At 42.0% G+C, this 21142-nt stretch overlaps 1 protein-coding gene across 1 annotated transcript in view; it reads left to right on the top strand.

The window, feature by feature from the left end:
* Positions 1-20583, top strand: part of LOC145978339 (dipeptidase 1-like) — a 201303-nt gene extending 180720 nt beyond the window's left edge. The window contains exon 11 of the mRNA XM_083110924.1: positions 20318-20583. Within this exon, the coding sequence (XP_082967050.1) occupies positions 20318-20419 (102 nt within the window). The 3' untranslated portion in view covers positions 20420-20583. The remainder of the gene's footprint in view (positions 1-20317) is intronic.
* Positions 20584-21142: the final 559 nt, after the last annotated feature.

Below are 21142 nucleotides of genomic sequence, written 5' to 3'. Positions count from 1 at the left end.
CGTGTCGACGAAGCAGCCAGCCTCAGTGGTACCAACTCCCAACAGATCATCGAGATGCTACTGCGGATGGAAGCCAAGATGGAAGCTACGCGAAGCGGAATCGAAGCTAAGATGGAGGCCACGCGAAGCGGGATGGAAGCCACCCAAAGAAAGATAGAGGCCATCAGCACCCAGATGCAAGTGACGGAAGGCCGCCTCCAGGAGACCATCCGTACTTCCGGTGAGGTGATAACGCAAGAACTCGTCACTCGGGTACAGGAATGCGAATCCCGTGTCGAAGCCTAAATCGCCGACACCAACGTGCGGATCGACCGGCAAGAGATCCAGATGGCAACACTGTCTCAGAGCGTGCGCGACCAGGAGGAAGGTATGCAGCAGATGGCCCGACAATGCGTGCAGCTGGAAGCGACATGTGACCGTGGCATAGACACCCTGGGGCGACAAGTGAGAGAAATTTCGGTTAAAGCCGAAGGGAATTCCGAACGGATTGAGGACCTCGAGATGAAAGTGCGTCAACTGAGCATGACTAGCAGCGGCACTTCACAATCGTCGCGGGAGCCCAGATTGACGTCACCACCGGCAGCCGACGTCGCCACTTGTTCGAACGGGGAAAGCGACCAGCGAGCTCCAGGAACGCCCCGCCCCCTTCGAAGAGAAAACGCTGCGTCACCACGGTTGAGTCCGCGCCGCGAGCAGAGGGACGATTTACAGTTAGGACAACCGTCCGCCAGGAGAGCTCTGTTTCCGCCCGAATACCGGAAGCACTTCAAAAAATTTTCGGGTGCTGACAGAATTCTTCCTTCCACGTACCTCGAGGAGTTTAATTCTACCGCCCGAGAGTTAGGTCTGACAGACGAGGATAGGCTTCTGATTCTGAAAGGTTTAATGCAGGACCGGGCCAAGAACTGGATGGACAGGAACGAGGGGAACTTCAATTCATATGAGGAGTTCAAAGAAGCGTTTCTCACTTATTTTCAACGTCCCCTGCAGGTCGAGAGGATGCTGATGCAGGTGCGAAACGAACGATACGACAGGGGCGGAGGACTCACGTATGCCCAGTACTTTTGGAAACGGTACAATGAGTTCAAGTCTCTGCAACCCCAAATGACTACGGCGGAGATAATAGCCGCTCTGGTGTACCATTTTCCACACGAAATTCGTCGTCACCTCAATGGAGCATGCGTGTTTGACGCCGACGCGATGTCCCTCACACTGGAAAACCTGTTTCAGTGCGAGGAGGAGAGGCAGAAAACCAGGGGTGAGAAGTTTAGCAAGCGGCGCCGACCGGAAGATGATTCGTCGCACCGGAATAAACACCCGCGCGTTCATCTAGTCCAGCAGGGATGGAGAGGACAGCACCACGCTCCAGGGGCTGAAAGGAACCGCCAGCTGCAAGATCCACCTTCACCGCGACGAAGACGCCCGTTCAGAGGCAGGAGACGACGTGGAGGTCCGACTCGTGCGTCGCCAAGGAGAAACGACGGCTTTTTTCAGAACGGCCAAGTCCGGGATGGCTTTTATCAACGCCACGCGGATAGCAGGTCGGTCAGCCCGGAGTCAGATCGGGGAGATGCAGGACGCCGTGGAGCGAGGACGCAACGGAGCCCAGCGAGAGAAGAGACCAGGCCGAATTCCAGACGCGGTTCGCCCATGCCAGGACCGTCGGGATACCAGCATCCGGGAAACTAATAAAAGTCTCGCGTCAGGGCTCGGATGCGGGGCAGACTACACCTGATCCACCTTTGCTTGAGCCGAACCACCCGGATGTAACAAAGACCACGCCGATCAGGATTCGTGCCGCTTGGCTGGACGAGGAGATCCACGCCGACGAAGAAGCCGAGGAAAGTCACGAGGACCGCTGGCCTTCGAAATCGCCACATGTACAACTGCGAGTGGGCGATGAAATTGTGATGGGGCTCCTAGACACGGGAAGTGAGGCAAGCTTATGCTCGGAGGCAACTTGGCGGCGCGTGACAAAGGGAGTGCGCAGGCCACAACTTCGGCACGTACGAGACTTTAGACTCATCGATTTCTCGGGCAAAGCGAGAGAGAGGCCTCTCGGTCACACCATTCTGCAGGCAACGCTGGATGAACATCACGTTGAGGTTGAGGTTCTGGTGGTCCAGTCATTGTCCGTGGACCTGCAGCTAGGAATGGATTTCCTGAGCCGGTATGCGTCTGTGCTCAACATCGGTCGAGACTTTGTAACCTTGAATAATCGCGACGAAGAGTTTAACGTCGAATTCTGGAGGTCAGGCGCAGGAGAAGAGGCCGAGTTCCAGCCCGTCGTCGCTTTATGTTCGGAGGTCGACCGGGACAAAGGAGTACAGGAAAGATTGCACGCCGCAGTTGCTTCATGTGAGAATCTCTCGGCGAGTCAAAAGCAAGTTTTCGCCAATCTTTTGAGGGATAATGCCGTCGTTCTTGATGAAAGGCCAGGAAAGTGCCGGAAGTATACGCATGAAATCCGTGTTGAGGGAGAAAGTCCAGTTGTCAGTAAGCCTTACCCGATAGCGTTTACACATCGACCGGAAGTGCGTCGGCAGCTGCAGCAGATGCTGGAGTGGGGCGTAATAAGGAAATCACGCTCAATACATTTGAATCCTCTACTCGTGGTGAAGAAATTTGACAATAGCCTCAGAATTTGCGGAGATTTTCGCGCGCTAAATACGAGGTGTAAGCTGGAACGCGTCAGAACATTAAAACTACAGGACACCCTACAACTGTTCCATGGAAAACACGTGTTCTCAAAAATCGATATGTTATCTGAATTCTGGCAGGTTCCCTTGTGCGAACAGAGCATGCCTTATACAGCCTTCGGATTCGAGGATAACTTATATGAGTTTACCGTCGTTCCGTTCGGAATCTCCAACGGCGTGCAAGCTTTCACGAACGCCATGGCGGAAGTGCTCGGAGACGAAGTGAAAGATTTCTGTCTGTGGTATGTTGATGACATCTTGTGCTTTTCAAGAAACGTGGAAGAACATTTCGAACATCTAAACCTGATCCTCGCTAAATTACGAGATGCGGGAATGACGATTAAACTCGAAAAATCGGCTTTCTTTCAACCGGAAGTGCAATTTTTGGGCCACATCATAGACGCTCAAGGCGTAAGGCAGGACCCAGTGAAGTTTGAAACAATAAGGAAGCTCGAGCCCCCGACATCAAGGAAAGGAGTCCAGCGCCTTCTAGGGATATTTACGTGGCACCGGCGCTTCATACAGAACTTCAGCGAACTTGCGTCACCCCTATTTGAACTGCTGAAACAAGGAAAGGCATGGAAATGGACAGATCAGCATCAAGGAGCCCTAGATAAACTGAAGGACGCCGTCTGTGAACAGCTTCGCCTCTACCACGCTGATTTTCTGACGTTTTTTATGTCCAGTGCGACGCTTCAATCACGGCCGTGGGCGCAGTACTCTATCAAGAAAAGGAGGGGGAGAAACGTGTGATTCAGTACGCCAGTCGTTCCCTGCGGGGGGCAGAGAGAAATTACACCGTCGGAGAACTCGAGTGCCTGGCCGTGGTGTGGGCCATCGAAACCTTTCATGTTTATCTGGCCGGAGGACACTTTATTGTGAGAACAGACCACCGGAATCTCCAATGGCTGCACCGCGCAAAAAACTGGAGTGGGAGACTAACGAGGTGGAGCAATCGCCTTCAGCGCTACTCGTTCGAGGTGGAGTATGTGAAAGGGCGAGAGAATGTTGTGCCTGATGCCCTGTCAAGATACGTTGGGGGGAAAGGATTAACAAAAGTGCACGTAAATTTGATGCAGTTCGATTCCCTGTACCTGACCACCTTCAGCCGCGGGCGGTTTATAGAAATGCAACACGAAGATGCCGAGCTCGCACTGTACTTCAGTATCCTGGAAGACCAGCAACCCGCGGATCCACGTCGCCAGCGACGCGTGAAAGAGCATTTTGTCGTCGCGAACGGGATCCTGTGCAAGACGGATGTCCACAACCCGGAGCGCCTGAGGGTATATGTGCCAGCTGAAGCGAGAAAGAAAATCTTGGAGGAAGCGCATGACAAATCAGGTCACTTCGGGGGGAGGAAAATGTGGAGATACCTTGAGAGTACCTATTATTGGAAAGGGATGCGGAAAGACGCTAAGAAATGGGTACGCGATTGCGTCATCTGTATGCAAACTAAGCCTAACCGCGCCAGAGCAGCAAAAAACCCAACCTCGTTTGTGGCAGAGAAACCGCGGGAAGTGTTGTTCGCAGACTACGTGGGACCACTCCCGAAAAGCAAGGACGGCATGAAGTACCTATTCACAGTCATGGATGGATGCAGTCGGTTTCTGGTTGCGTATCCAGTCAGGTCAACCGCGACGAGAGTGCTGCTCCGTAAGCTTACGGAAAATTACTTTGTACACCTCGGAACTCCGCGCTACATTCTCACGGACCGCGGAGCTCGGTTCACAAGTAGCCTCTGGAGGGACACTTTGGTAGCATACGCAGTGAAGCCCATATGGACCCCGAGCTACAGGCCGCAGGCAAACAAGGTCGAACGCATGCACTGTGAAATGAACCGCCTCTTGAGATTATTTTGCCATAAACAGCATCAGGAATGGAGCAAGCACGTCACCTCGATTGCACTCCTCCTAAACAACACAGAATCCGACACCCTTGGGTTCACACCAGCAGAGCTACAATTCGGCAGCACACCTCGGAGAGACGTAATTCGTCACTTTGGATTGAGGGAGGACAACCGCGACCCAACTGTCAAACAAAAGATCCTGATGGCCGTCGAACGGACGAGAGAAACCAGGAGGAAGGCCAATGAAAGACAGGCAAGAGACGGCGCCGAGATTCGAACTGGAGACCTCGCATTCGTAAAAAATCACGGACTTAGCTCTCAAATTGAAGGGAAAATCAAGAAGCTCATTTTCATGTACGATGGTCCGTACTTCTGCAAGAGCAAGCTCGCCGCCAATATTCTGGAGTTAGTGGACTGCATGTCTGGGAAGACCATAGCACCCCAGCATATAGAGAACTGCAAGAGGTGGAACTGTTCCGATGAGAAGCGCAGAGAGTGGACAGCACTATACGAGAGTAAGAGCGACGTAGGAATGCAAGCTGACACGTAAATGCTCACATCTTGTTCTGGTTTTGTATATATACTCTCCATATTATGTTGATATTCAGGGTGTTATTATATATGTTATGTATCTGGAAGGTCACAGTGTCCGTGCCGTTCAGAGAGTAAATTTTTATATACAGGGTGTTCATGTATTTGCTTGTCAATTTTTATATACAGGGTGTTCATGTATTTGCTTGTCAATTTTTATATACAGGGTGTTCATGTATTTGCTTGTCAATTTTTATATACAGGGTGTTCATGTATTTGCTTGTCAATTTTTATATACAGGGTGTTCATGTATTTGTTGGTCAATATTATATACAGAGTGTTCAAGGATTTGTAACAAAAAAAATTCTGTCCCTGTGTAGAGCGAATTTTTCACACTTACGAAATCCTTGGAAGAAGGAGAGGGGCGAGGTTGTGACAGTCAGATTTACCGTCATTATTATTATTATCATTATTATTCATGTATGTAGCGGTAAAAAGACGTGTTGATTCAAAGTGTTGAGTGTTTTAATTTGTAAGATTACATATTTGATTTTTGCCAAGCCGACGGGAGGAACGAGACATTCGCGTGTGTTAAGGGTGAGCACCTGAAGGGTCACGCTATGCGTCTAAAGCTTAGGAAATTCGACCGTAATGACAAACATTTAAATATCTCGGTTTCCAACGGTCAGATTCATATGAAACTTATACCAGCGCAGCGGCATGTGTGCAAGGACGGATGTGTGGAGTTTCGTCACGATCAAGCGACAATTACGGACGCCAGATCAAATCGGTTCTAATTGATCAGTTTGTGGACAGCGATTGCAATTGAGCTATGGGCGACAGCCAGGCGGAGGCTTAATCCGCACAAGTAAACTTCGGACACGGTCCGTCCTAGTTTGGAGACAATAGAGCGTGGTGGAATAACCTCTTCGGAAGCGTCGCTCCAACGTGCGCCTAGCGTCCTTTTTCAAAATCCAAATAAAACGAAGGACATGGTTTTTCGATACACAGTCTTACCGCGATCCTTGTAGCGAGAGGAGCTCCGTGCTACCTCTCCATATACAGTTTTGCCGCGATTCTTGGGACGAGAGCACCTTCGTGCTACCTTTCGTGTACAGTGGACTTTGTTGTGTTGTGCGAACACCAGTGTGTGTGATAGGCAGTAAGTCTACACGAGTGCGCCTACCTCAACCGCTGGGGGAAGTTGAAGCGAAACCGTGTTTCCGTGATTACCTTACGCCATTTATAATTTTTGAGAAACGAGGAACACCGGAAATTATGGCGGGCTAGAAGAAGAAAGGAGATGAGGGCATTACGTCGATTCGCCAGATGTCAGAAGAAACTACGCCGATGATGCCTATCCGCCGCCATGGAGAGAGAGAGAACGTCGAACGCCGCCCTATTGATACGCAGATGACGCCTACCATCCGCCACGTTGACGCCCCGACGACGCCGACGACGCCTACCATCCGCCACGTTGACGCCCCGACGACGCCGACGACGCCTACCAGCCGCGACAGAGAGATGTAGAGAGAGATGTTGACGCCCCGACGACGCCGACGACGCCTACAACGACCGCTCAGATGCGACGTCCGAACCGCGCCATACCACGGAGATCCACCGATCCCGAGAGGAAGAGCAGCCGGGGAACTAGGTGTTTGAACACGTTTCGCATCTCCATCGTCGCGACCAAGGAAACCTTCCGTGTGAATAATATGTGTTTTTCAATCGCCCATAACGACGCCAGGATGCACCTCGGAAGCTGAGAGTTGGTAATGTATTCATCTGTGTGATTGTCAGCACGTGACGGCCCGATTGATTTAGAGAACGCCCTTGAAATTCGTCAACATTTTGAAAACGCCCACTCAACTCGAAATTTTATATCAAACTCCCGTCGCGCTTGTCATTTGTAATTTATTCGTCTCAGGTCAATTTTTCTTATTCCTTGTGATATTTTTTTTATGATCTTAAATTCATTGTTGTTTGTGCTCCTTTGTATTTGTTTAAAGTGTGTACTATTAGAGTAAAGCGCCGCCCGCTTAATTGCATATTCTACTTGAGGTTTGTTCATTTTTTATGTGTCAATGCTAGCTATGTCAGGCCGCATGTGTGATTATTTAGTAAAAGTATTTGCCTGGTAATGTGAATTGCTCGTCGCGGCGAAGTGTTTAAGTGCCGCCTGCTAGCGAGTATAGGTTTGCGTCACTCAACGGAGGTTATTTGTTATGTTTGAACCACGTGAGGCCTTGTAAAAGGAAAACGTCCGCCCACGTGAATGTAATTGCCGTTGAGACGCCTTTGTTTATACTGGTCAAGTAATGTATTGTCACCGCGCCGACTAGTTTCTTTTTTAAAAACAAAAGGTGAACCTAAGTAAGGGCTGGCTAGGATTTAAGTAGCACTGGAGCAAAATCACAAATGACCTGATTAGACAAATAGTAAGATAAAATTAATTGAGAATGCAATAATTAGGGCTTGTCGTGATAAAACCTGTACATGTCATGTATAATTTCTTGTGTCGATGACCCCATGAGGATTGAATCTGAGAGAGAATGTGAGAGTGCAAGTGTGGGGACCTGTAACAATTCCATTTTTGTTGGTTATGAATCGAATATACTTTTTATTTTCATGTTAATTTTGGGCTATATCATTTTCGTATGCAGGTCGCTACCCGTGATTTTCAGGTATGCAGCTAGCCGCTTCCCGGCTACAGGTAAAGAGGTGGTAATTTGAAAGTACATATGTCTTTGTTTTTATTCGATATGGTTCATTACTATGCACTGTTGGTCACCGGTTCCTACACACGAACTTAACCTGGACCGTAACGCTATTTCGCTTGTCCGAGGGAGATTTTGCCGCCTCTATCTAGGTAGTGGTAGCATTTGTTTTCCCGGGCAAGGGAGGGCGTAGCATACAATTCGTCGCAAGCAAGGAAAAGGGGTGGCAAAAAATATGTTAGTAATAATAAAAATTACAAGATAGAACTTACCTATGATGAATCAATTAATTAATCAATATCCCAATTGGAAATCTCCCCGGTTCGGCCACAGCCGTGACCAAGGTAACGATTCACACAGATCCTTTTATTGTTCTTGAATATTGCCCGGTAACCGTCCACAACTTGCCAGACATGTTACACCCCTGCAGAGAATGATCTTCAGTGAAACGGTTAACCTAAGAGGTAGAAATAGACGAAAAATGAGCAAAAGACAAACATAAATCATATTGAAACCACAGGGTCGGGTTTGTTCTACTGTCGGTTCTGCAGAGAATATCCTGAGAAAGCAATTCCCCTGTTCTCTGCACGGCATGAGACTGCTGTAATGTGTCTTCAACCGTTTATGCTCTTGCTGTATAGCTTTAGAGAAATCGGAAAGACGTTTCCTTTTTTTAGATTCGCGTGCAGCACGCTACCTTCGATTTCAGAAGTAGTAAATTAGTTGGAATATATTTCCTCCTTTTCTTCTTCATGGTTTCTTGATTGAATTTTATGATGTCTGGAAATGTTGAAAAAATGCGAACTAAAAATAGTACAGTGCAGTAAAATCTCAAACGATACTTATGGCAGTTTTCGAATCTTTGAAGACGATAACAAACTTGAAAAAAATTCTACCAGAAGCTGTTGTCATTCGTACTACAATTTGAGTTGTAAGTCAGCCTGCCTCCGTGGCGGAATGGTTAGCACACACCTTGCTACAATGCCAGGTGTCTTGGTTTGAATACCGGGCTGGGCAAATGTAAAATGTCCCTTCATCAATTTAGTGATTTCATCACTCATCTTCATTCGCGATTACCGAAAAGCAAACGAAAAGCGAAGTAAAATAAACTAAAGCAATCAATTGACTTGTAGGTCCAGTAACTGGTTTAAAGTATAAAGTGCACATAGTGTTACATATAAACACAACAGGGAATAGAAAAGATGTTATACTTGGACACATGGTACACATCATATTATATTAGTAACTTTAGTTTCTCCGAAGTGTGGTATAAGATAAATTTCTTGCTTATATCCAATTCCCAGAATGATTGATATCGTAAGCTGGAATAGATTTGTCGTGTACTTACACGTGTCATGTGTAATATGCAATAACTATTTTTTGCAATTTATGATGCTGCATGAGGATTTCTGGGATGGCAGAACCACTCTCGACCAACAGGTGAATCTCCTTAACACTTTCATTCTCCGGCTGTACGACAAGCACGCCCCGGTGAAAAAGAAACGCGTCTCTCGCCCCCCTTGTCCGTGGTTGACGGACGACCTGCGGCAGCTCATGGCAGCCAGGGATCGAGCCTACGGCAAACATCGGAGGGACGTAAAGCGCGGCCAGTCGGCAAGTGGCAGTTTCGAAAGTTTCAGAATATTACGAAATCGTTGTAACCAAGAGGTCAGGAAAGCAAAGCGTCGATTCGCGAACGATCTTCTGAATTATGAAAAAAAGTCGGATGTTATTTGGAAAAAACTGAAAACTTTAGGGATTGGTAAACAAAAAAGGAACGATCAATTAAACTTCTCCATAGAAATGTTGAACGAATATTTCAGCGAAGTTCAAACACTGGACAATAATGTAAGGGAAGAAACAATACGAACGATTTCGACCACCGTTCACGGCACCGCACCAAAATTTTTCTTCTCGCCCATTCGGCCAGAACACGTTCAGTCAGCTCTCAATAAAATAAAATCCACTGCTGTGGGAATAGACGAAATCTCTGTTTTAATGATTAAAAAAATTCTCCCGTACGTTCTCGTTCCTATAACAGGCATTTTTAATTTCTCCCTGTCCTTCGGCATATTCCCGTCGATTTGGAAACTGGCTAAGGTTCGCCCTCTGCCGAAAACAAACAAAGTTCTCAGCCTCGGCGACCACCGGCCGATATGTATTCTTCCGGCTCTGTCCAAAGCTCTCGAACACGTTGTCGGTAACCAAACGCGTAATTTCTTATCACGAAACAATCTAATGAATCCCCTCCAATCGGGATTCCGGCGCAACCATAGCACCTGCACAGCGCTCATCAACGTGACGGACGACATAAGACACGCCATGGACATTAAAGAAGTAACTATTCTTGTACTTCTGGACTTTAGTAAAGCTTTTCAGACTATTGACCACGACATCCTGCTATCCAAGCTATCCTTCCTGTACAACTTCTCTGACCCAACCGTAGCTTGGTTCCGTTCGTATATTAATGAACGCCAACAATGCGTCTTCAACTCTGGTGAGAAATCGTCGTGGCGATCAATCAGCGCCGGTGTCCCCCAGGGAACCGTCCTCGGTCCACTCCTCTTCTCTCTGTACATTAACCATATTCCTGACGCACTCGAACACTGTAAATATCACATCTATGCAGATGATGTTCAGCTGTATTTGTCATTTCCTCCAAAGAATATTGAAAATTCAATTCGCGATATAAATTATGATCTGAACAAAATCAGTACTTGGTCAGCTAATCATGGGCTACAAATTAATCCTTCGAAAACCCAAACTATTATTATAGGTTCACAAAAAATGCTTTCCGCATTTGAAATTTCTTCCCTCCCGCCCATAATGGTCTTAGGGAAAGCTATTAAATTAAGTAAAACAGCCAAAAATCTGGGCGTAATGTTTAATCAGCATCTCTCATGGTCAGATCACGTAAATTTAACTAGTAAAAGAGCCTTCGCTGCATTACACGCTCTTGTTCGGCTTAAACATTTTCTACCCGTCAGCATTAAAATCAAACTGGTGCAAGCACTTGTTTTTCCACACTTCGATTACTGCGATTCTGTCTATTCCGAATTACCAGATGATCTCGCTCAACGTCTTCAACGAGTACAAAACACCTGCGTCCGCTTTATTTTCGATCTGAAATATAGGGACCATTTATCCGTTTTCTTTACAAAGCTAAATTGGCTCAAATTAATTGATCGACGAAAGGTACACAACCTCACCCTTCTCTATAGGGCAATCAGTTCAAAGGAACCGGCTTATCTCTCGAGCAGATTCTCAATGCTTTCCGAATCACACAGCCTTGACACCAGATCGCGAGGGAGAACTCAACTATTTATCCCCCTTCATAACTCAAATTTTTATTCAAAATCTTTCACCGTTTCTACTTCTCGTCTTTGGAACTCACTGCCCCTCGAAATCCGAAACTCATCTTCAGCAAATGTCTTTAAGACGCAATTACAACATTTTTTACTGGGCACAAATAGCTAGCACATTATATTTTAGTGATAAATTGCATACAGTTAAGCGCAGAACAACACTGAAAATCCTTATTCACCTTAATATTTCAAATCCCTGACTACTGTCATGAATATCTGATTGTGTGTGTGTGTGTATGTGTGTGTTTTGTTGTATGTTCGTGTGTATAGGTTAGGTTTTTATTCCCGTATGTATTTTTTTTTCCTTATCATTTTTTTCTGTAATTTTTTCTTTGTAATTTTATATTTCTCTTTTTATATTTTAAAATTTACCTTTCTATGTAATGGTTTAAATGTTGTTGTAAACATGGTTAAGTGGTAGAAAAGGCTACAAAGCCTTAACTTCGCCATGATAAACAAGACGCAATAAATAAATAAATAAATAAATTACTGATGTTACTTCAGATACAGTTACTATTCTGGTAGAATAATTATGTTGAATTCGCATTCCAGGCACTATCTTGTATATTCTAAAATTTGTTGTTATGCTGTGTGAAAGTTTGTTTGTGTTTGTATTTTTTTGGTTTTACGTAGCTTGTCTGCCACATTTGGCAAATCGGGACGATGGGGAAGAGTGATAATCAGGTAAAATTGACACTCAAGGCTCATCCATGCCTAGGCCAGTGTTAGAACTGGGGAAAAATCGTTGTTGAGATCAATAGTCGATCACTTATCGCGCTCGGCCACCAAACAAACTTGCGAAAGTTCATATTATATATTCTTTTCACATAATGTATATAGATATATAAGAAAAATATAACACTGATGTAGTGATCGCGTATAAAAAATGCTTTTTGCGTTCTATTTCAGGACGTGCCCTTTATTGGCAAAGGATTAATATAGCAACCCTGTTAATAAACAAACTCTCAAGCAATATTTTCAAAGACATTGGAAATGAACAACAACAACAACAACAGTAATAATAATAATAATAGTAATAATAATAATAGTAATAATAATAATAATAATAGTAATAATTCCTTTAATTGGCGGCGAGGTTCACCACCTAAACCTTGTCACTAGCTACATAAGAAAATATAAGTACATATAAAGTAATAATACATGAATACAGGTAATCCTGCAATTAAGAATATACTCATTATAGTAATAGTAGTCATTAAATAATACAAATGAGAAAGAACAGAAAATGAAAAAACGGTAGAAATATAGAAAAATATGAGTAGAGAAGATCTGAGGAAAAGAAATACAAATGTGAAGGTTATCATAAGGTTGCCTTGAAGGAAAAATATACGTCACAGTATTTCGACAACGTACGAACACTTATTGAGGGAAACGATAAAGACTAATGCCTAAAGACTGAAACCAACGATTTCCAATTGTATGCTCCATGAAAGACCTACGTAGACAGAAATTTCGAACTGTTTATTTAGTATTTTGTAAATACTCGGAGATGAAACAAAATATATCCTTCCATAATATTTAAATTGCCTAGGGTTTGAGACAATTGGCATCCAATGTAGACCTCCAAGTAGTATATAACACATTGAGATCCAAGAATCAAAATTTTTATGTTGTAAATACAAATGTTTCATCAAATTATTCAAGAGTGTGTAGTCCTCTTGAGTTAATTTCTCTCAAATGAATGTTGAAGTTTGTTTCAAATCCACTTTATGCGCAGGAAATCTGGATCGAACCCACAGTTTAAAGTGAAATCCAACTGACTATATTTCTCTACTGCAAACCCCTTCATTAGAGGCGAAAGGTTTACAACCACGCCATCTGGGTGGTCCTTCTGAAAGTCAAGTGAATCAGAAACGTCAAATTGACATTACAGTGAGATCATTTTGGCTTCGTGCCGAGATAGCGTGTGACAATGACTTTTGTCCCGTAACATCTCGCTTATTTACGCACATATCTTTAGCATGTAGACAATTATATTTATATTGCATAACGAGTACTAACCTGTGTTATAGTAATAGTTGTTCGAAGTTGTTCACGCGCCATCTCTGCCCAGAGCCAAAACGAAAGCACTGTATTTGAAGATAAAATTTACAAATTTCTCGTATGTGTCCAAAAACATTTGAATATAAATAGATTTTATACCTGACTTAGCTGTTAACATCCCATTTTCCTCTGAAATGACCCAATTTGATAAGTGCTTGCATTTTGTGAATGTTTTAGCATACTGTTTGAAGTAGACATTATCTATTGGACCGTGCTTCTAACTATACTTATTTTAGGACTGCGTTTCTAGAGAATACTTCTGTTTCGTCTTCAGGGAAACAAATTTCCACACCAAAGCCAATCAACTACTCCACTGTGATCCGTTTGGTTAACGCACTTTATTTGAGGTAAAATTACAGGTTTATCGCAAGTTTAAACCCCATTACGGGTAAAAATAAATTTGTTCACCTGAAGACGACAGAATAAGAACGTAGTGTTAAAATAAATATACTTAATGCACTTGATAATGGACAATCTTCAATTAACATTGCATGCTAATGCCACTAACATTCAGTAAAACTCTGTTAACTATTAATTTACAAAAAAACAATTTGACATTCCATTAGCATTACATCAAGCTTGCATTTTCAAAACAAACTAAATAAATTAAAAATGTTTTATTACAACACGTTCAACAAAAATAATCAAATTGTACACTATTATAATCAGGTGTGCACATGAACTATTTAGAATGCTCAATATTTAGCTAGTTTGAAGCCGAACACTTCAGTCAAAATATAAATATACTCCCCCTGTTTTACTTTTTGTTCATTATTCACCAAGAGTTTGTGGACTTTGTCTTATACTACACTACCTATAACTGAAGCACGTGAAGTTCTCATATCAAATGTTGACAAACATGCAGGAGTTAATATTAGAGTGTTGTGAAAATATACTGAATATATCATGCCAATTAAACCCAAAATGGAGTGACAGCATTGCCTAGCAAATAAAATATTTATTTCTAATACAGTTACGTATTATTTTAAACAGTTATGTTTCTGCATTTGTTTTCATTCAACTGTCTTCAATATTATTCTGAATACCTTCTCTTTGTAGTAGATGTATAAAAACAGAGAATCTGGATTCAAGGTTACAAGTACAGTCACTGGCAATAAAAATGGGACACGTCCAACTTTACGGCGATAGGTGGATTTGAATAGCAATAATATTAATATCAAATTCCAACTTCTAACACCACCTTAGATTTAGGAAACACACGTAACGTCTTGCAGAGAAGCGAGTACTTCAGGATGTAAGTATCCCATTAATATTGCCGGTGACTTTATATGATCCATATTTTTGTGACGTCAAAACTTTAAAATGTCACTAACGTATTTCTTTTCTGAAAGAAAGCGTAATTTTCGTGTTATTATATGTAATATTGCACCTTGTTTGTAATGTATATCTTTTGTTTAATATTTATTGTATTTCATTCTCTACTATGAATAGTTCAATGTATCTTTATATTTGCGAGAGTGCACTATGTGAATTTGTATTTCCAATCGTATCTAGATGTCAGTTGTGTTGGTAGCATCTTTTTGTAGATAGTTAGTGATTCATCTGTAGTTGAATCTGTGTTCTTGAAATAGTATAAAAGTGAGAATATCGCATAAGAAATAACACACATTCGCCACAGATCGTCGAAGATTTTTAACTTAAAAATAACTCCTCGGTGTTGTGCATACATCTTGGTATGGTAGTTCGGGGCGCAAGCTAAACCTATGTGACCATAGGTATGCCGACGGCCATGCATTGATTCTATGCACAATACTGCAACAATTCTACGTTAAGAAATAAAGCTAGCCTAAGGATTAATTTGGAATAAAGGCTAAAGAGCAAATATTGGCTCAGTTATTATTACATATCTCTTGATGCGGTAGTTCGTGGCGCAAGATAAACGTATGTGACCGTAGACATGCCGATAAACACGCATTGAGGTTATGCGATTTAGTTGAGTCAAGTCATCGTCAAAGCGAAAACCTCCCCTTTGTACTATGCCTGTTTGCATTATAATCGCAATAAATAAGGAATAAATCCTTTCGTTTTGTCTACTGCAATAATGTGGTTTTATTCCTCTGTGCTGTGAATATTGTCTTTGCCTAACACTATCCCTCTACCTGTGAGGAGTCTGTTACTTCGCCGAGTCTCATCGTTCACCGCTGAGTATTACTGAGTTATTAATAATAAGAATAATATAACGACATAGTACCAAATCTAATAATAATAAAACTTAGAACGTATCAGACTGTACCTCCATACAAAATATTTAATAAGCGTAATTCTTGTTTCTTGTAGCTTCTGCATATTCGAATATGGAACATCGAAATAAAATCCTCGATGAACACGTAATTGAATTTTCTTTACGGATAACTCTTAATATTGAATAAAAGTTCAGCATCAAATCCAAAGGCAAAACAAAATTCAGAATCTCAAAGTTTGAATTTTCTCGTCCACTAATCCTTAATCAAAGGATTGCAAATGGAACAACTGTAAGAGAATGACGATAAGGAAAAGGAGAAAAGAATGAAGTTTAGTGTGGAGGAAAGGTAATAGTAGTATAACTTCTGTAAAGAGGGAGATTACGAAGGAAGATATCGGGAACTACACAGAAGGATGAAAGTGCCGAGGATAGGAAGGAAGAGATGGACAGAATTGATAGAGAAAGCGGGAAAATTGGGGATTAGACTCCGAGAAAGTCGTAAAAAAGAGTATGGGGTAAAATGGTAATGGAGAGAAGGAAACTGTTTCAAACGGACGAACGTTTGTTGGAGAGAATAATGGAGCTGGCCGGGCTTTCAATACGAATAATAGTCCAACGTTGCGTGTAAATGTTTGATCAATTTCAAATCTATTTCGGTTTAAAAAACTAATATTCCTGCCGATTTTGTCTATGTATCCACCTTTCAGATACACATTATTTGTGTCTCTCTCTCTTTCTGTGTGTATGTTTGTGTTTGGCCAGCTGAGTGGTTTGCACATCGCGCTACGACGCCGGGGGTTCCGGGTTCGAATCCTGTTTGTGAGTGTCCATTCATCATATCATCCATCACTCATCCCCATCTTCGCAAATTAGCCAAAAGTGGCACAAAAAGGGACGTAAAATAAAAAAAAATCAAGCTAAGATAAATTTTTGGCGGCAAGATCGGCATAAACAATAGTTTATATATGTAAATATACTTATTCTACGTGAATTGGGGGGGGTGCAGAAAGTTTCAATTGTTTTTCGTAGTGTGCCAGGGTTCGATTTATTAAATTTTGCTTTAAGTCAACTTTATGCACAGAGAGGTTAATCGGGACAGAACCTACTGTTTAAAGTGCCACGATAAGCCTCCAGCAGGTACCGAGCACGCGACACTTTGAATTCAATACAACACTTCATGTCATTCACATCGCAGCAATTAACCTGCCGTAGCAGATAAGGGGTGTAAAATATCAAATTGGTAAGTTCCCTACAGAAGACTGGACACTTGATAAGGGAGAGGTTGAGGCAGGAATTTCATTTTGCTAGGAAAGAGCTGCAAGAGCGTGGTGATGTTTTTCTCGCTAAAGCACCCAAATTCTTCAATCTCATAGTCATACACCATCACTTCTCTGAACGAAATAAAGTTACAATTCGCGCCAATGCGTTCAGGTGCTGACTCTAGATAGCGCTCATCCTTCACTTCTAAAAGAAAGTTATTGAAGATATGACAAAATGTAATATACGTAAACAAATCTCCCAATTTATCAAAGCTTTCCACAAACTGTCCGATTTATTGCCTTCAGTTTCTAGCATTTCTCAACCACCTCCAAACCCTATCATACACTTCCAAGACAGTGAAATATTAATCATATCTGGCTGCAGGATATTTTCTGTATTCTTCGTTTTTCATGTACCGAGAATTTGTGTACCACGTGCAGCAAACTGTTACATTCCTATGAATTTACGCTGTTGGAGAATTCTACCATAAAACGTACATTTTGCATTTGATATATCTCGTATTCTGAAAAATGTTTTGGACATGTCCGCGTTCTAACATTTAGCCTCTAGTATTTTTACTTTAATTCCTTCTTTACAGCTTTTTTAAATGGTAACATGGTATCTAGAAATAAGCAATCCTTTACATGTGACTTCAGGAGATGTTACATTCGAGACTCGTATAAAATGAAAAACAAAATCCATGGAGAAATAAATTTCTCTGGAATATTAGTTAAATGAACTTTCTCTGTGAGATCTCTCAATTTTGCCTCTTGCGTAATCCTAAGCTTTTAAGGAAATGAAAATCCATTTGAATAGTGGGTCAACTTTATACGACCATTTTATTTCCTGCAGATATATATGTTTATATAAGTTTGAAACCCTTAGTCCGCCGCCGTTGCAAATATGCAACAAAAAAAATATGTCTTTTGTCGCCGCCGTTGCAGATGTGCAACAAACAGCTTTAGATACAATTATCGAGGGTTTGCCACACTTATATTTGGATATTGAGGTTGAAACACTGACAGTTCGTTCGGGAACATGTTTTGCAATCGTCTTTACAAAAATTTCAAAATTCCTCTCTCCCCCCTTCCTCGGAATATGTCACCTGTTTCGGCTCCTCAGTTGACAGACACAATAAATGCTTGGTATTTACGATACTGTTTTCTTCCAAGTTTCCAAAGCTGTGACTTAGCACTGATAAGGCACACATTCTTGTCTGTGTTTGGACCTGGTGATCAAGCTGAAGTGGAGGCGTGGGGGGGACATGGTTAGGGGGGATTGGATGAGGTTTGGCGGTATCAGCTTTCTGTCGAATCTATGTTAGAAATGCAATGAAGCTTGACAATAGCCAGAGGCCAGAAGCGTGAGTCTACCCAGAAGTATAGACAAAACAAACTATTGCAAAGGCTCCCTCCCCTCCTCTGTTAGGAAAGGCCTCGCCATAATCGGTTCTGAGCAGTGGCTGTAAAAGACCGTATGATATAACAGCTCATCGATCTCCCTAACGCACAATCGTTTACTTCCGGACATATTTCCACAAAGAACCGAGTCAAAAGGGAAGAAATAGATTCACAGTAGCTACACCAGATGCAAGGGCGAACGAGTAAAAAGCAAAAGTTCGGGTTTTCTCCCCACAGTAGCTGGAGAAGAGAGGGCTAACTCCACATTTTTATGATTTTTCATTGAAATTCAGGGGGTGCAGCCCCCGCCCGTAACCTCCCCCCCCCCCGAGGTTGGGTCATCCAAATTTTACATGGTTGCATGCACTGATGTTCTACCTGCAAAACAAAAGTTATCCGAAGTAGATTGGTCCCATAGTGCCAGAGTTATTACGATTTTTTTTCCATTATATATACGAATTCCAATTTTGCGCTCAAAGCCTCGGCGACACTGGGCTTACTTTCGTCAGACCGCGCGGCGTACTAGAAATTATTCGATCACAAGTTTCAATGAAATATTTTAGTGTTCGAATTTTATAAATTAGGTTTAAAGTTGCTACAAAAATTCAGAATTTGAAGTTTTCTTATATGTATATGTATTATATTACATGTTGAAAATTAAATTTGTGGTGTTAGGGGTGATCGTTCCACCACATAGTACACCAAATTGTCGACCTCACTTCTACGTAGTACACCCTGGACTGCATTTTGCTGACTAACAAGGCCAGGACGTCTGGACCTATGAGCAGCATGATCTTAGTAGGACTGTGTGTGTGTTGCCCTGTGATTTGCCCTTATATGTGTTGAGTGACACTTTAGAGCTTCAGCTTTTAACCTAATTCAGAATATTTTAATATTGTACTTATACGACATTACTGTTATGCTATTTTAGTTATGGTAAAGGGCTGGACCCCATATAACGTGATGGGTGAAAATAGCCTAAGTGTTGACGCAGCCAAATTTTAAATTCAATTTCAAATTGATAAGTAAATGTAATATTGTGTACATACCTAAGTGACTCGACGCATATTGTCTATTGTCCATGTGCGAGAATACAGTTTATATGGATTTCCATTAAGTGGCAAATATTAATACACTTCTAGTAGAGATTTAATATTTATATCTTTCTATAAATATTTGCACAACTGTGCTGCAAAATGTGAATTCTACCAAGTTAATATGTTTTAAAGCATCCGGCTGTCATGTTACAAGAGATAGAAATATAGATTGAAACAAAGCATTGGCCCTCTTACAGGTGTCATTTCTGCAGTGAGTAAAGGTGTTCCTTTTTTTTCTGGATGTAAAGCGTCATATTTTTTCCAACTTTAACAATTACATTCCTACAGTGCTCGAAGTGAGGGGTGCAGGTGTTCCCTAGCTAGCAATTTTTTTTACAAAGAATTCCACCAACTGCCTCATTGTCACCATGACAACCCGTAGGATCATCCCAGAGCTAGCCCCAAGGCTCGACAAAAACGTCCCCCAGTTAGTATTTTCCTCTTCAGGTTCTGCATGTATGGTTTAAGAACGGAGAAATATTACTACTACTAGTTTACAATGTAGAAACATGTAGTTTTCACTAAATGTATGTAGTGTATTGTTTGTCGAAATTTAATTTTCCTATCTGCAACTTTTGTCTTATCGCGACGCTGCGCATGGGTGATGATTACATTATATTGATGACAAAACAAAACAAAGAATAGCATGCCCAGGTAGGCCCATTAAACAGTCCTGTCCCAGAAATTATTATGTGTTATGATGTTTATTCCCCTAAACATTTGTGGAAACTGATGGCAAATACGATGACGCACCCATAATTTTAATCTATGGAAAACAAGCGGAAACTACAAAAACAATCATTTACGATCGCAGCTAGAAACAAATAGTAGGGGAACAGCAATTTAACCACATAGAGAAATTCTTACCTCTCTGTTGTGGCCATTATTGTTCTTTTTCATATCTGACTATGCCACAGACTTTACTTGCTTCACTTTAGTCATATTTCTCTTGCCCAGGGAAGTTGAAAAATTCAACATAAAGCTTCGAATTGACATAGTTCTTTCGTGCTTCAAGCACTAAATATCTCCCGAACTTTTTGATAAAATATTTTGAACACCCTGTATGTATACCATTTGCTATAATGTGCACCCAAGCAGATTCTGAACTGATTGTACTCTTTCTGTATCTTTCCAGGTGAAAGACGAGTGGGCAAGCTCCGAAGTTCGACCCTTGGAGGACGTCATCCCTCCTCAGGACATGTACGGGAAAACCTACTGCAGGTATCCAGTCACGTGATACGAATCCCAGAACCGCGGGATTCAAATTTTCTAAAGTTCAACTCACTGCCATTGCGTAGGGGAGAAGCTAGGAATTCTTTTCATGCCTTCAGCAGTGAAAACAAAGGCAAGCGGAAGTGCGTAAAGTAGCCAACGATAGAGTCCGGTCGTGCGTACTATAATTTATACTCGTGGGTGCCGAGTTACTATACGCACAGCTTCCTCAAGGACAACTCTAGAAGTGCGTAACAGTTCCGAGTTATAATGTCAACTAGCATTCATTTTTATTAACACAAAGACAAACAGGTACTAAAATGGACAGTATGTAATTTATAGTAATATTCTACCCAACATTCTACACAGAAGTGGAGGAAAATAAATAAGGTGCCTGAATGTAACGAGCACACATGATGTAAATAGATAAGAAAGAGATAAAATTGTTTTAAAGAGAAGGAAAATATCAAATTATTGCTGTATTGTCTGCACTACAACAATCACCAAATTTTTCTCTACATTTGTTGGACAGTTTTATAATAGTGCTATTATTGTTATTCCTCTTATCAGAATAATATATATGTGTAATTTGTTGGAATAATAAATTATTATCATATCTAACACGAAGCTTTGTCTATCTTTCTTTGATTCATTGTTCGATTTTTGACGCAAATCTGAATTTTCATCATGTGGGTATGATGAAACCAAAAACGTTTGAACTTGAAAATCATTGCAAAGACATGCTCTT

This window comes from Lepisma saccharinum, chromosome 24, assembly GCF_977018435.1.
Source record: "Lepisma saccharinum chromosome 24, izLepSacc3.1, whole genome shotgun sequence".
In the NCBI taxonomy this organism is placed as follows: domain Eukaryota; kingdom Metazoa; phylum Arthropoda; class Insecta; order Zygentoma; family Lepismatidae; genus Lepisma; species Lepisma saccharinum.
The sequence above is the reverse complement of the archived record's forward strand: the minus strand, read 5'-3'. Positions and strand labels throughout refer to the sequence as shown.